This window comes from Neovison vison, chromosome 11, assembly GCF_020171115.1.
Source record: "Neovison vison isolate M4711 chromosome 11, ASM_NN_V1, whole genome shotgun sequence".
Classification (NCBI taxonomy): domain Eukaryota; kingdom Metazoa; phylum Chordata; class Mammalia; order Carnivora; family Mustelidae; genus Neogale; species Neogale vison.
This window is the reverse complement of record NC_058101.1, coordinates 31,142,908-31,158,505: the sequence shown is the minus strand read 5'-3', so window position 1 is coordinate 31,158,505 and position 15,598 is coordinate 31,142,908. Positions and strand designations below refer to the sequence as shown.

General features: G+C 39.5%; 1 protein-coding gene across 1 annotated transcript in view; it reads right to left on the bottom strand.

The window, feature by feature from the left end:
• Window positions 1-15,598, bottom strand: part of YIPF7 (Yip1 domain family member 7) — a 34,326-nt gene that overhangs the window by 12,986 nt on the left and 5,742 nt on the right. The window contains exon 2 of the mRNA XM_044224436.1: window positions 3,918-4,076. Within this exon, the coding sequence (XP_044080371.1) occupies window positions 3,918-4,076 (159 nt within the window). The remainder of the gene's footprint in view (window positions 1-3,917; window positions 4,077-15,598) is intronic.

Below are 15,598 nucleotides of genomic sequence, written 5' to 3'. Positions count from 1 at the left end.
CGAACCACCCAGGCACCCTGTTAGTAATATGTTTTCAGCATTTGCCACAACACAGTGGCCTTTAATTCAAAATACCTTTTTTCCTCAAAAAGCATAATAATTATTCCTGAAGAAACTCAGATGTAAAATGACTTGTGAGGCATTATTACTGATTTCAGACGTTTATTTAATGGCATCATTAACTTCTGCACATGTTTCAACATCGAGTCATGAAACGGCGAGTGAACATAAGACTTACTAAATACTGTCATACCAAAAAAGAATTTTGTCTACCAAAATATATCTCCATAATATTTTGTTTTCAAATTTATTACAAGGTATGCAAATGAGATTATAAGTATTTATTAATTGTAGATATCCTAATATAATACCTTATTATACAAGATAAAAGATGAAACTGCCGTGAAATTTGAATGTAAAATTTATTGTTTTACTGTCATCTAGTGGTAGAAAGTATATGATATATATGCTATAAAAATGAATTAATATCTTTGTTTTCTATGCAAATGGTGGCACTGGTCTTTTAAATATAAACATCGGGCTGTGCTACAAATATAAGTACTGAATAGCACAGTAATTTTTCTGGTTTGACAGACTTGAATTGGCTATTATTCTTCAAGATACATTTGTTAACATATTGATTGTACATAATCAAATAGTAAAAGTTATCATTCTTACATAAAATCACCAAACAAGTCTTTTAGACAACAGAGTATTTAAGGAACAAAGAAGCACACTTTCAAATAACATATTTTTGTATAAGGGATGTTAATTATTATAGCTTCATAATGTGATACCCTGTTTGGTGTATACTCAATAAAAACTAGCAAATGGCATTTATCACCTTATCCTAGAAACCCTGCCTGTGGCTTTTTCATATCTTTGAAACAGATGAGGCTCCAGACTTTCACAAAGTCACCCAGCCTCAGGAATGTATTGAATCAGCATCTAGAAATTTTGTAGATTCAAGATGCAAAATTATATTAGGTGCAATTGTTGCATCTCTAATACATTAGCAATTTGGTAGGGACAATCACAAAGAGAAAATAAAATCTAAGAATTTTCTCTAAGTTACATAAAGTGGGAGAAGAAATCTAGTATATTTTCTATTTGAAATTAATAAGATATTAGGGAGGATGCCTTCAAGTTTAGAATATCACAATAGAGACATTTATACAAGCAGAAAAGAAAATATTATTTTCAATAAATGTTACAGGAAAAATTTGATACTCATTAAAGAAAAAAATGTTAAATCCTACTTCACATACTAACTTAAAGTAATTTTTAATGAATCAAAAATTTAAGTGCAAAACAAAAAGATAATTTAAAAATTTAAGAATATACAAGAGGATATAAACAGTACCTAGAGCTGGAGAAATATATTCTGAATAAAATTTACCAAGAAAAATATTGTGGAATTAAAAAAATAAATATTAAAATTTCTATATGATTTAACATCCTATTAACGAATTAGATGGCAAACACCACCTGGGGGGAAAAATGTTTGCAATACATATTCCAGGTAATCATTAAATATCCTTACCAAATAAATATCTTCAAAAATCAAAAAAGAAAAGGAAAAATTTTAAGGTTCCAATAAGAAATCTGACAAAGAATATGAAAAACAAAAGAATAGTCAATAAACGTGAAAAAAAATGTGCAACTTTTCTAGTAATCAAGAACTACAAAGTATTGCTTTTTACCCATCCAATTAGCAAAAATATCTCATATTCTACTATGATGGTGTAGTGGTCATCCTTTTCTAGATCAGTTTGGCAGTGTAAGTACCTTTTGACCCAGTAATCCCAGTGTTAAGGATCCAACCTAAAGACAGACTCTGTAGAGATGAAAGTTACTTACTTCACCAAAGCATTACTTATTATAAGGATTAACCTTTAAGGTGAGTTTAAATTATGGTACTTTTATATGAAAAATATTATGGGGACGCCTGGGTGGCTCAGTTGGTTGGACGACTGCCTCCAGCCCAGGGCGTGATCCTGGAGTCCCGGGATCAAGTCCCACATCAGTCTCCCAGCTCCATGGGGAGTCTGCTTTGCTCTCTGACCTTCTCCTCGCTCATGCTCTCTCTCACTGTCTCTCTCTCTCAAATAAATAAATAAAATCTTAAAAAAAAAATTCTTCAAAAAAAAAAAAGAAAAATATTATGAAGCCATTCTATATACTTTCTAATAATATTTAATGACTTTAAAGAATGCATGCATAGAAATAATTTTGATATTAGGTAACTTTAAAAGCTATAGAACTTCATAGCCATTGTATGATCCAACTTTCATTTTTAAATATTCATAAATACACACGGATTCAAAAATATGGTATTTCACTTTTAAGCATATATACTTAAAATACATATATTCTTATGAAAAATATTTACATATATGTATTACACACTACACACTCATAAAAATAGCATAAAGTTGGAAGAAAATACATCAAGTCATTAATGGAAGTCATGTCACAGAGACAAAATTTTAGGTGGTCTTGATATTTTTACTCATATGTTTCTCTATTTGCCAGATTTCTATATTGAACAAGGTTATTTTATAACAACTGATTTTTTTTTAAGTAGAGATGTTGGTGGAATCAAGGAGAATATTTAATAAGGATAACTTACAATTTTCAGGTACTGATTATTATTGCAGAGGCAAACTGGAATGAATTGGTTAAACATAACTGATCCCCCAAATCTAACTGGCTTCTAAACAGCCAACAAACCTATGATATCATTTCCTGTGCTTTTCTGAGTAGTTAAAATCATTCACCTTTTTTAAAATTTTGATCTCAAAGAAAGTATGTCTTAATGCCAGGTGGTTAGCTCTGTTCATATGAGGCAAACACTGACCTTTTGATGTAAAATATTGGGAATTTTAATCTTGCCCTTTTCACTGATCACATATAAAGGGGTAAGAGCATAATTGTTGACTATTCATATATTCATACTTCTCCTTGGTTCTTAATTTTTTTTTCAAAGATTTTGTTTGTTTATTTGACAGAGAGATCACAAGGTAGGCAGGGAGGAGGAAGAGAGAGAGGAGGAAGCAGGCTCCCTGCTGAGCAGAGAGCCTGATGCGGGGCTCGATTCCAGGACTCTGGGATCATGATCTGAGCCGAAGGCAGAGGCTTTAATCCACTGAGCCACCCAGGTGCCCCAACCTTGACTCTTAAATTTAAATCTACTTGAGTTTTTGTTTTCCAGCCCCTATACTTCTGGCATCAATGTTGATTTGCTATAAGGGCAAAAGCAGCAGGTGTAGCATGGTCAGATTTTAAAAAGAAGAGAAAAATCAGTGTATGGACACCCCCCCACCCCGAAATTCCTAAAGGACAATCCTAAAAGTCCACCGGTTTCCTCACCACCAGGAGTGATATTCCCTGGAATCGTATATTCCACCCCACTTAGCCATACCCAGCTGGGACGAGGGGGCTCCTCTGAGCCAGGGAAGAAAAAAAAAAGACTGGCTTGTCTCTATGACAATTAAGAAATATTGAGAAACTACCCCCCTGGCCCTCAGGCATCCTAGCAGAAGATACAATGTGCTATTATGAAGCAGCTTCATTCACTGGGGTGGGAAGGACCATTACTTTGATGCAACCGCTCTGCTCAAAGATGTGTTCACTTTTGTGTAGCCTCCATCAGGGAGTCCACACTTCAACAAATCGAAGAAACACTTAATAACTGCAGTTAATAGCACAGCAATGGCAACACATCTGCTTTGAGTTTTCCCCACGCAAGCATGAGACAAACGTCCAACTGTTTCTGCACCTCCGTCTGGCAGACTTGTTTATACGTGGCACGATCACACATAAAACACACAGCATGCTGACCGCACATGACGTGCTGATTATTGCTATTATTCTTCTAGCTGTACACACGTTAATAGCACTTCCTTAACTTATCTTCTAGCAAAGGAGGCTCTTCCTCAAAACGGTCAGTGTAAGACGATTGTGAATAATAATCCGGGTTGGATGCTGGCTGAAAATATTGTCCCTCGTAACCTGATGACGTGAGCATTTCTGCTGGGACAAAGGCAGGCGGAGGCTGCTCGCTGACTGCTGGTCTAGAGAAAGGAAAATATTGAATTTTATACGTCTCAGAATGGGATATCATGACAAATGGTAGAAGAAAAGTACAATGTTCCTTCTATGAGTTCTCCTAGTTTTTGTGAGTATTTACCCATGAAAGAAATAACTTGCTTAAAATTTACCTTTAATTTAAAAAATGAAGTAACTGGTCATGAGAAGTTTCTAGAAGAAAGATCTATACCAACTAATACTTATTATGGACAGTGTGCTGGCCACTTTGCCTCACATTTTCTCACATAATGAATACTCTGTAAGGTAAAAACTGTAGTTTTAATCCCATTTTACAGGTAAAGAAGCAGAGTTTCATGTGGAGACTGAAAGACTTGGCCAATGTAGCAAAATAATTCCTCAGGGATTGGACTCCTAAGTGAAGCTGCCTGAGCAGTGCTCAGATGATACAATGTTGCTTTTTTACTGCTTTTTTGAGGGGCAATCACCAAAGACATTCCCTATAAATCTGTGGAAACAAAAGTAAGTAAAAAATCACAGTTTTAATAGGAGTCAACTCATAAGAAAAAACAAATACATAAACTTGAAAGATCCCCCGGGGCTCCAAGCACCCCGGAATGGACCCCTTCTCAGGAGGAGACCCCCGGACCCAAAAACCAAGCCGAGTCCACTGATCAGATGCAAACAGCACGAGGTTTATTGAGTTGACACAGGTACCTGCGGGCGATCAAGTCTTAGGAAGACTCGCGCGCCAGCCCTTTGTTCAGGGCCTTTTTATGGGGTTTGGGGAAGCGAAAGCATACGTACAGAAGCAGAAACATAGTTACAAGGTTCTTATTGGCTGGTTTAAATGTAAGGCATACTCGGTGTTTGTAGATTGGCTTTGAAGGACCCCGGCGCGCGAAGAGAAAGGTGGGGAGGGGGAGTGAGGAGGGGGAGTTGGACCTTATTACTCAGCAGAGAAACATCCTGCCTACGTGACTAGGCCCACGTACCTAGGCGACCCCCTTGCCTATGTGACTATGCGCATAAAGTATCCTGTTGAAACAGGAGACCAGTATCACCCCCTAAAAGCCAAGTGGTTACAGAAAGGCAAGGGAGTGGTTAAACAATTAACTGGGGGAGGGGTCTAACAGGGGAAGGGCGAGCGATTACAGAAAAGCCAAGAAGCAGTTAGTTAATCAATGGCTGGGGGGGGGTGTCTATATGCGGAGTCTTTCATTCCCCCCTTTTTCTTTATCATGGATAGAATCTTATATCCATTCGCTCTGGTCCTGTACCAGGTCAGTTTGGGATCCGGTCTGTCGAATTAGCTGATATTGCTGTGTCACCAGTGGTTTTGCAGCCCCAATAGCGACAATAAAAGTGGGATGTCCCACTACAGTAGGTCCACTCTCTGGGTCTGTGAAACACGGGGCATAAGTGTTCTTAACATACTTTGTTGACTTCAGTCCCCATAGCTTCCCCAAGGATTTAACCCGAGTTGCCCCCGGGGGGATGGTTGTGAAGGCGGTCAAAGTAATTTTCTACGTCCTAATTGGCTGGAGTTCCCATTGCTAGCTTGCAGATGTTAGGGTGTACTAGCTGCAGGGCTTGCAGATGGGCTTGAGGAACTGAGTTATGTGTCTTTGGAAATTGGGCTATTGATAAGGTAACTTCTTTGTTGTAAATCTCAAGGACATTTGCAAACAAAGGGAGACTCCTGCCTTACAAGACTGTGATCTCTGCAATATAAACATTTGTTCTTTTTTTTTTTTTTTCAGGGCAGTCAGGGGTGCCTGTGAAATGTCATACATATTATCAAGGGGAGGGGTGGAGAGGGGGGTGCAAGGCGCCAGCCCCTGCTCCCTCTTCAGCCAGCCTCCTGAACAATTTTGACCCTTAAATCTTTAAGGTGGTTGAAGGTGGAAGGTCTTATCTTCTGTAACTTCTTCCTGCTGAATAGGGGCGTAGAGCTGTCCCTACCTACTCAGGTCAACATTGATCAGTGGAGGAATGTATAGGGGAGTTACGAAAGGCGGAGGCAGCTGAATCCAGTGCTGACAGTGAAAAAGTATCTTTGCGCATGGTAAGGATCATCTGTCATGGTGAAGTCATTGCAGCGATGGAGTCTCGGCACCAAGTAGAGAAATAGCGAACAAAGCAACATATTAAGGCTAATAAGGCAATAAGAATGAGAAGCCCGAAAAGGAGATTTGGCCGCAGTCCTCCTCCAAACCAGTAAGCTAACCAATTGCTGAGAGAGAGAGAAGGATCTTGTAGAGCCTTAATCTGGGCATTTATATTCTTTATTAATCCTGTGACATTTTTGTGATAGTCTGGGATGTACACACAACATTCTGTCTTGATAATTACATATATGCCACATGACATCCTCTAGTCACAAAGATGGAACAAAAATGGATGCTAAGTGATTATACCATTTAAAAAATAGATCGCATCCATCTTTGTTTTAAGTTGGGGAGACTAGCTGGAGTTGTAATGGTTTTAGTAATGCGCCCATGAATCCAGGCAAATCCTAAGGTACAGTGACCTATCCACCCTGGAGGAAGCCAGGGCCACAGGTTTGTTTCACATATCCACTGGGTTCCATTTGGAGCTGGCCATCTAATGCCAGGTCGTCTTGCCCAGTCAGTAGCAAACCAGTCAGTAGCCTGGAGTACTGTTACTTGGGAACACATTTCTAGTGATAGCCATCCCAGATATCGTGCGTTCTTTGCCCAAGTATCACTCGTATGATTTCTTTGTTCCCAGCATAAAACTGCCTTCTGACTGAGCCGTCCAATCGTGGGTGTAAGCCACAGATATGCATCACAGATCTGATATATGCCATCTTCAGTATAGCGATAAGGAGGGTTTGTAACTTAGGCCTATATTTGATTGGGGAGTTATGGCTTGATAGCAATCTCCTTTCCTTCCAAATAGCTCCATGGGCATGTAGTACCAGGAAGGCATATTTGGAGTCAGTGTTAATGTTTATTCTTAGGCTTTGGCAATTGCAAAGTGCTAGTGAACACTACAGTATACCTAGCTTTTCTTATTTTTTTCTATGAAAACTATTGTCATCAGTAAACTGTCATTCATCTGGCATATCTGTAAGTATAGCCCAATATTTAATTAGTCGGCCTTCATCATTCTTTGGTGGCCTTTGAATTCTAAGAAAAATCTGGACCTGATGTGAACTCATTAGTTAGGGGCTGTTTTAGGTTTCGCTAAAGCATCTGTTTGCAATTGCACCTCAACAGAGGTGGCCTCTAGGATAAATATGACTAAGGGATGAAACCAATAAGAAGACCTTTGAGTGGTCCAGCCTTAACAATATCCTGATTACAGAGGATCACTGGCAAGTGAGAAAACTTGTCAAGAGATAAGGGGAGTTCCCCATGCATCATCCGATCTAATCATAAAGAAAGTGGGGTCATCCATTATCTCTATAAGTCCATAGTTAATCCTATGGAGTGCAATAGGCTGGCCTTTAGGCAATTTCATTATCCCAGCCACAAACAAGGTGTTAGTTAAGTTATACAATTATAGGGGAATCAATCCCATTTTCCAGTTGTTTAATCATGTGCCGTGGGGTCTTGTTAATATACCCACAAGATAATAAGATTGATTAAAGAAGCTATTTGTAACTTCTCTGAAGTTTACCTCAAATTGTTTAGCTTAGGTAAACAAACATTTAAAGACAATCGAATCTAGAATTTAATATCCATAAAGGTGTGTTATTAAAATATAATTTTTCTCTCTAAGATAACCCTCATTTACAGAGATAGCCAAATCAGGACTAAGTCACTTGTGAAACAAGTCCAGTTTTAACAAACTTGGCCCATTATTTACATAAGCTCAGCAAGAACAGTTGAGTGTGATCATATAGATCTTTTAGAATCTGCTTTGCTGGAACTTCTTATAAGGAATCTCTAGGTTGAACTTCTAGTAGCCTCTCCAGGCCAGAAGCCAAGCCACATACTTGCCATCAGGCATGCCTGCAATACCTGTCGATTTGGGCATATGCCTCTTCATGAGATTCTGCACCTACCAAGGAGTGACATTCTTTACTCACCTGGTGAGGCTGCTGGGAACTCTGTAAACAAGGTATCAGGCCAATAGTCCCAAGGGGCTTTATGGCTCCAGGTTTCATAAAGTCAACCTTAGTTCCTTAAAGCTGTCTGGTCATATCTGAGTCTATGCATGTCTTTTTCAACTATGACATTCCAGTCAAAGCCTTGGTAAAATAACCAGTTTCCAATGCTGTCCTGTTACAAAGAGAACAGATTCTTATTGAACTTATGCAAATGACTGATTGCCATGGAAGAAAGAATACTTATTGAGACCTTTTGGTTTCAGAGGGTTTAGATAGAGAGAAAAGTTGAATGCCTTGAGCACTTTTACATCTCTGTGAGTTACAGATAACTTAAGAAAAAGTATCCCTAGTCTGGAAGAGCAAACATTAGAGAGAACCAGCAATGTCTAAAATAAGAGACACAACATTATAATCTTTTAGTTCATTTAGTTCCATGTTACTAATTCTGGTGAATGCACCTTTAGTTAGTTTTGGAAATTCTTACCCATTTCAGTTTTAGGATTTTCAAGTATATCAAATATCTGTATTTGTCCTGGAAGTCCTTTATATGAATCTCCTTTAAGATAAAACTCATTTTACAAGAGAATTAAAACAATTACAAATGACAAAACTCGGAATGGATATGGTTAGAGCTGATGAGACAAGAGTTTACAATTTAGCTGACAAGGAAATCAGGTTACTTCTGTGACACATAACATTTCTGTAATTATAATATCAAGCGATGATCTTTTAAAACATTTAAAACTTTAGGAAATGTATAGAATCTCTAGAATAATTATAGCATTTTCCCAAATGTAACCCAAGGTTTATCATTGGTTTAAATCTTGTCAACAATTGCTAAAATCTTAGAAAGTTTTAAAGCACATGCCTAAATATAATTAGGGATGTTAAACACGTGATAAAACAAAACATAGAGACTGGGTTTTCTGGGCTGGCAAAGAGAAAACCATTTACATTCTCTTATCTGATCAATTAATCTAAGAAAACTTTGTCCTTTTAAACAAAGAAAATCAGCTTTTTTTTTTTTTATACCAGTGTCTTTTCCCTTTTTAATTTTATTTTTAAGTGTGCAGTCTTAAGATAGGAGTTTTCTGGGTTTTTCTCCCATCATGAATGATGTCGCAGACAAGGGAGGGGGATCTTTCCCCTGCTGTCCTGCTCGCATTCCCCACAGGAACTTAGGAGCGTTTTAGCTAAGGCCTGTCCGAATAAACCCTAGACCAGGCTACTCCATGGAGTAGATGACCGTTCTGCCATATGACGCCCTGCGAGACTCAGGGTGCAGCCCACTCAGACTCCGTAGCCGAAGCAGTGAAGCCGTACAGACAGATTTACACAGTCAGGCACTCTTTAGATTCAAACAGGTTGGATACCCTCCCTTTTGGGTATCTCTGGCTAATGGGAGGTGATCAATCTCCCTTTTTACTCTTTACAGATTAGAGTGAATTTCTATGGTTACAGGCAATGGAGGATGGCAACCGGGTGTTTTCGCAGTCTCTCTAGGTTGGGCTGCTTTCTTAATCTCTCAAGGCCAAATGGCCCTTATACTTGGAAGTATAATCTATGTGGAGGCAGGTCAGGAGAGTATTAAATCACCTTGGAGGCTGTTTTTCTTCCTTTTTAGTCTGTCCTGACCATATCTAAAATTCCTTTTCTGAAGATTTCCCTTCACAAACCTTTTACATCTTTCCTTTGCATTCAGGTTTTGTCCCAAGCCATTTTCTTTCAAACAACCATTTTATTGAGGACAAAATTACCTTCCCTTACCTTCAACAAAATGTATTCCCATTTCTTAAATCTTTTTTATATATTTCCTACTTTCCTACATACAGAGTTTCCCTTATTTCCATCAGTCTTAGTTACACTAAGCAGAACTTTGTATTCTTAGAAACACCTTTAGTTATTAGCCATTTGTGAACTGTTACAACAGAATTTTTCAGGTGGCAAATTTATGAATCAGTTAAGTGGAAAACAAGTTTACCAGCAGATTTAAATACTTTTAGTTTCTTTGCAGTTAAGAAGTCAAAAGCACAAATCTACATCCAGTAATTAACGACTTAGCCTTTTATCCTGTTTGGTTAAGATATAGATGTCCACAATTCAATTCCGTTTGTCATCCAAGCAAAACTTTAAAACTTTCAGGTTACCAAAGACTTTGAAAGCTACTTCAGCAATTACCCATTAGAACTTTGAGACAGACAATTAACCATCAGTTTAGTCATTTCTTTGCCCCAATAGAGGAGCAGATGCCATGCTTTTCCACCAGCAAGGGGGGAGGGGTTAAGCAGTCCAAGTCGGGCCAGAGAACACAGGGAAACTTCCCCGAAACAAAGAGAGTTTCGGCAGCTGCTCGGGAATATTCCTTATGGTCTCTGTCTCGAGTTAGACCAACCCGTTGGTTCCAGTTATAGCCATTAACATGGGAAGTGAGTGAGGGAGAAACCCCCACATCTATTAGGAGAAACTCAGAATCTCTCCAGTGACCTAAAGTGAGACTTAAGGGGGTGGTAAGTGTTTGCCCCATTTTAGAGTCAAAGAAAACACCAAGGACAATAAGTAAGACACACAAAACAGTTAACAAGAAGGACGCTGCGCGATTTCGGTACAAAACCGAAAGCAAAAACTCAAGCGGAGATCCTGGGGGTCCGGATTCCCCCTCTCCAACCAAGGCCACGTATCTCTCTGATACAGGCTGAGCTCCAAATGCCCCGCTGCACCGGGGCCCAAATGTCCCGAAGGACTCAAATGTCCCGCCCGGGAGGACTACAAACGCCTCTGGAACGTCTTCCAGGGCTGCGAGGGAGAAGTCCGAGCCCGTCAGCTCCTTCTGGCCCCCGCCAAATACAAATGGATCCGATCGAACCCCAAACCAAACGCATGCGCAAATACTCAAATGTCCCGTCCGGCGGGACTACAAACGCCTCTGGAACGTCTTCCAGGGCTGCGAGGGAGAAGTCCGAGCCCGTCAGCTCCTTCTGGCCCTCGCCAAATACAAATGGATCCGATCGAACCCCAAACCAAACGCATGCGCAAATTCACAAGTAACAGGTTCAGACGCAGCCACAGACGCAACGAACAGACACAACGAATAGAGTGCTGGCCAGCTTACCTCCTGACAGTGGGTCGGTGGTCCTTGGGTGGGGGGTCTCGTATCCCGGACGAGCCCCCAAATGAAAGATCCCCCGGGGCTCCAAGCACCCCGGAATGGACCCCTTCTCAGGAGGAGACCCCCGGACCCAAAAACCAAGCCGAGTCCACTGATCAGATGCAAACAGCACGAGGTTTATTGAGTTGACACAGGTACCTGCGGGCGATCAAGTCTTAGGAAGACTCGCGCGCCAGCCCTTTGTTCAGGGCCTTTTTATGGGGTTTGGGGAAGCGAAAGCATACGTACAGAAGCAGAAACATAGTTACAAGGTTCTTATTGGCTGGTTTAAATGTAAGGCATACTCGGTGTTTGTAGATTGGCTTTGAAGGACCCCGGCGCGCGAAGAGAAAGGTGGGGAGGGGGAGTGAGGAGGGGGAGTTGGACCTTATTACTCAGCAGAGAAACATCCTGCCTACGTGACTAGGCCCACGTACCTAGGCGACCCCCTTGCCTATGTGACTATGCGCATAAAGTATCCTGTTGAAACAGGAGACCAGTATCACCCCCTAAAAGCCAAGTGGTTACAGAAAGGCAAGGGAGTGGTTAAACAATTAACTGGGGGAGGGGTCTAACAGGGGAAGGGCGAGCGATTACAGAAAAGCCAAGAAGCAGTTAGTTAATCAATGGCTGGGGGGGGGGTGTCTATATGCGGAGTCTTTCAAACTGACCTTCTAGCTCGGGCCATTCCCAGATAATTACTGACAACTGAATCATCTTTGAGTACCTAAAAGGATTCTATGGCTGGCTTAAAGACCCTCTTTTGAAATAACGCAATTTAGTTTTGTTGAAGCATGATATTTTGATACTTCCTTAACCACGTTTTTATTGGATTTTATTTCACCACTTGTGTTAGAAAGTTGGAAAACAACACTCAGTACATAATTTTTTAGAGCTAGAGAAAAGAAGGAAGGGGAAAAAAGAAGTATATGAGGTTATTTGATCGTTTTCAATTGTTTTTACCTGAAGGAAGGGGGAGACACATAAGGAGTTGTCCTTATGAACGTGTTTAAGTTTCTTTCATCAGAGCCACTAAGGGCTAAGCTAAAAATACAGCTCAGGATTCTGAACTTTGCAGCTCCCTGTGATCTCTCTGCATTAAAATATTTACGAAATGGCTTTTCATACTTTCCTTCCCACATTACGCTTAATATGAAGTCTAAGAATAACATGTTCAACTTCCGTTATATGAGTAAGCCTGACAGAAAATAAACTTCTCTGGAAAACAGAGCTACCAAACTAGAGATATATGTGTTTAATCATTCACCTACTCAACGGTAAGCTCATTAAGGGCAAGGACCTTGTGTAATACTTCTTGAATCCCCCACAGCATATGTTGATTACTGTTATTGTTCCCTTAGCCATGAGGCATATTCCTAACCTTTTTTTTTTCTTTTTGTCAGCAAAATAGAGCCACTATCAAAAGTACTGGTAGAAATGAATTATAAATAAGAACCTGAATGGTTTGTTGGTTGATGAAAAGCCCCCCTTGATCTATACTTTTTTTTAATGGAAGCATTTCTAGAAGAATAGAAGGGGAAAATAAATTTGACTCAATGGGCCAGCATCTAACCAGGACTATTTCACTGACAAACTGTCCTAGCATCACCATAACTCAGGCCTAGGTGTGACTAACTAGGCTTGAGGAAAGGTAACTTTTACAATTACTCCCTGAAAAGCAATTTCCATGAAGGAGGAAATTTAGCAGAGGTGACTGACCCAAGCCCAGCAAAGAGAAAAACACATTAAAAAAAAAAAAAAAAAAGTGTCCATTACCAGCTAGATCCCATCCCTTTCTCTTTCTTTCCTCCCTCTCTGCTCCTTCATCCAGCAAAACTTCTTTATCAGGAGCTTGGTCTCTGTTGTCCTATTATAATGGAGGCATAATATTAAAATTCTCCCACCATTTATTTAAGAAAGTATAATTTCACACTCCATCCAACAAAGGAAACCTCAAAAGCTTTTTTTTTTTTCTTTTTAAGATTTTAATTGTTGGGGTGCCTGGGTGGCTCAGTGGGTTAAGCTGTTGCCTTCAGCTCAGGTCATGATCTCAGAGTACTGGGATAGAGTCCCACATTGGGCTCTCTGCTCAGCAGGGAGCCTGCTTCCTCCTCTCTCTCTCTGCCTGCCTCTCTGCCTGCTTGTGATCTCTCTCTATCAAATAAATAAATAAAATAAAATAAAATAAAAAAGGTTGGTTGGTGAAAAGATTTTATTTGTTTATTTGGTAGACAGAGATTACAAGTAGGCAAAGAAGCAGGCAGGGTGGGTTGGGAAGCAGGCTCCCTGCTGAGCAAAGAGCCAGATGCGGGGCTCAATCCCAGAACCTGAGATCATGACCTGAGCCAAACGCAGAGGCTTTAACCCACTGAGCCACCCAGGCACCCCATAAATTACCATGGTCACCTACTACCACTGTCTGAATTAAAATTCTTTCCTTCTATCTTTTAACTTTGTACATGTTGACTCTAACAATTGACATTACATCTCAATAAATGAAATCTAAGCAATACCAATATATTCATATGATTAGTCCACACATCCACCCAACAAACTCTGTAAATAACCCAATTCTCAAGTTTTAGGCTTTTTCCTGGAAATTGCAATGCATAACCATAATTTTATTTAACCATGTATTTTTTTATTAGGTGTTTAATTTTAATTCCATTATAGTTAACATACAGGGTTATATTAATTTCAGGTGTACCATATAGTGATGCACTAATTCTATGCATGACTCAGTGCTCAGTATGATGTGTGCTCTTAGCCATGTATCTTGGACACTTTACAGATTGCTTTGTTAACCACATAGCCCTGAATTATTAACTTACTAAAGGCAATCGCATGAGTTAGATTAGTGTACCCAACACTTAAGATGGTAAGGTTATATCATCTCTATATTTCATATAGTAATGGGAGTTTTGCAGAGTATATCAACAAAATATTCCTCTTCTTCTAGATTATGCAACATCTTAATTAACTTTATGAGAAGAGGCCTATTGAAATTTGGATGATATTTAACTTAGCACATTATTCCAGATAAAACAGATGTCAACTGAATTTGACCAAAATAAAGGCGGAACTCTGGCTGGTAGAGTTGAAACATTAACCTTGTTAGTGGGCATCTCCTCTTCCTGTAAATATTATTTAAAACAACTATGTGATGACTACAAAAGATTCCTTTAGGACAACTGGCAACATTCTTGGTCATACCACTCTTCTTTTGCTTCCTGATTCTGTGGGGGTTACACTTCTGCTTATAAAAACAGTTCAATGAGGGGTGCCTGGGTGGCACAGTGGGTTAAAGCCTCTGCCTTCGGCTCAGGTCATGATCTCAGGGTCCTGGGATCGAGGCCGCATCAGGCTCTCTGCTCAGCAGCAGGGAGCCTGCTTCTTCCTCTCTCTCTGCCTGCCTCTCTGCCTACTAGTGATCTCTGTCTGTCAAATAAATAAATAAAATCTAAAAACAAACAAACAAACAAAAAATCAGTTCAATGAGAAAATGTATCCTAAGTCGAGTGCCGTGATTAGCAAATGTGCTGCTTCTGGAGTTATACTGTCTGTGTTCAAATTCCACTTTTATACTCTCAGGCAAATTATCTTACATCGGTGCCTTGATTTTCTCATCTGTAAAATGAGGATAATAATAGAACTCACAAAGGAAACTAGTGGTTACTAGAGGCAAGGAGGTTTGGGGGATGGGCAAAATAGGTGAAAGATGTTAAAAAGTACAAACTTCTGGTTATAAAATATAAAAGTCATGAGGACGACAAGTTCAGCATAGGAAATATAGTCAATAACCCTGTAATAATGCATGGTGATAGATGGTAACTATGTTTATCATGATAAACATTAATTAATGCATAGAAATGTCTAATCAATATGTTGTACACCTGAAACTAATATAATATTGTACATCAACTATATCTCAAAAAATATGAACGAGGGGCACCTGGGTGGCTCAGTGGGTTAAAGCCTCTGCCTTTGGCTCAGGTCATGATCCCAGGGTCCTGGGATCGAGTCCCACCCAGGACTCTCTCTCTCTTTGCCTGCCTCTCTGCCTGCTTGTGATCTCTGTGTGTCAAATAAATAAATAAAGTCATTAAAAAAATATGAATGAGTAAGAACCAAATAAAAAAAGTATTTGTTGATATTAAATTTGAACAGGGCTTGCAGTTCTACCAATATACCCAAGCCACTAAAAATTCTGCTATATAATAACAATAATAATGATGATGATGATGATGATCTCGTAAGGTTTTTGTAAATTAAATTAGCTGAAATAAGTAAAGCACTCAGAGCAGCATTGGGCATGCAAAAAT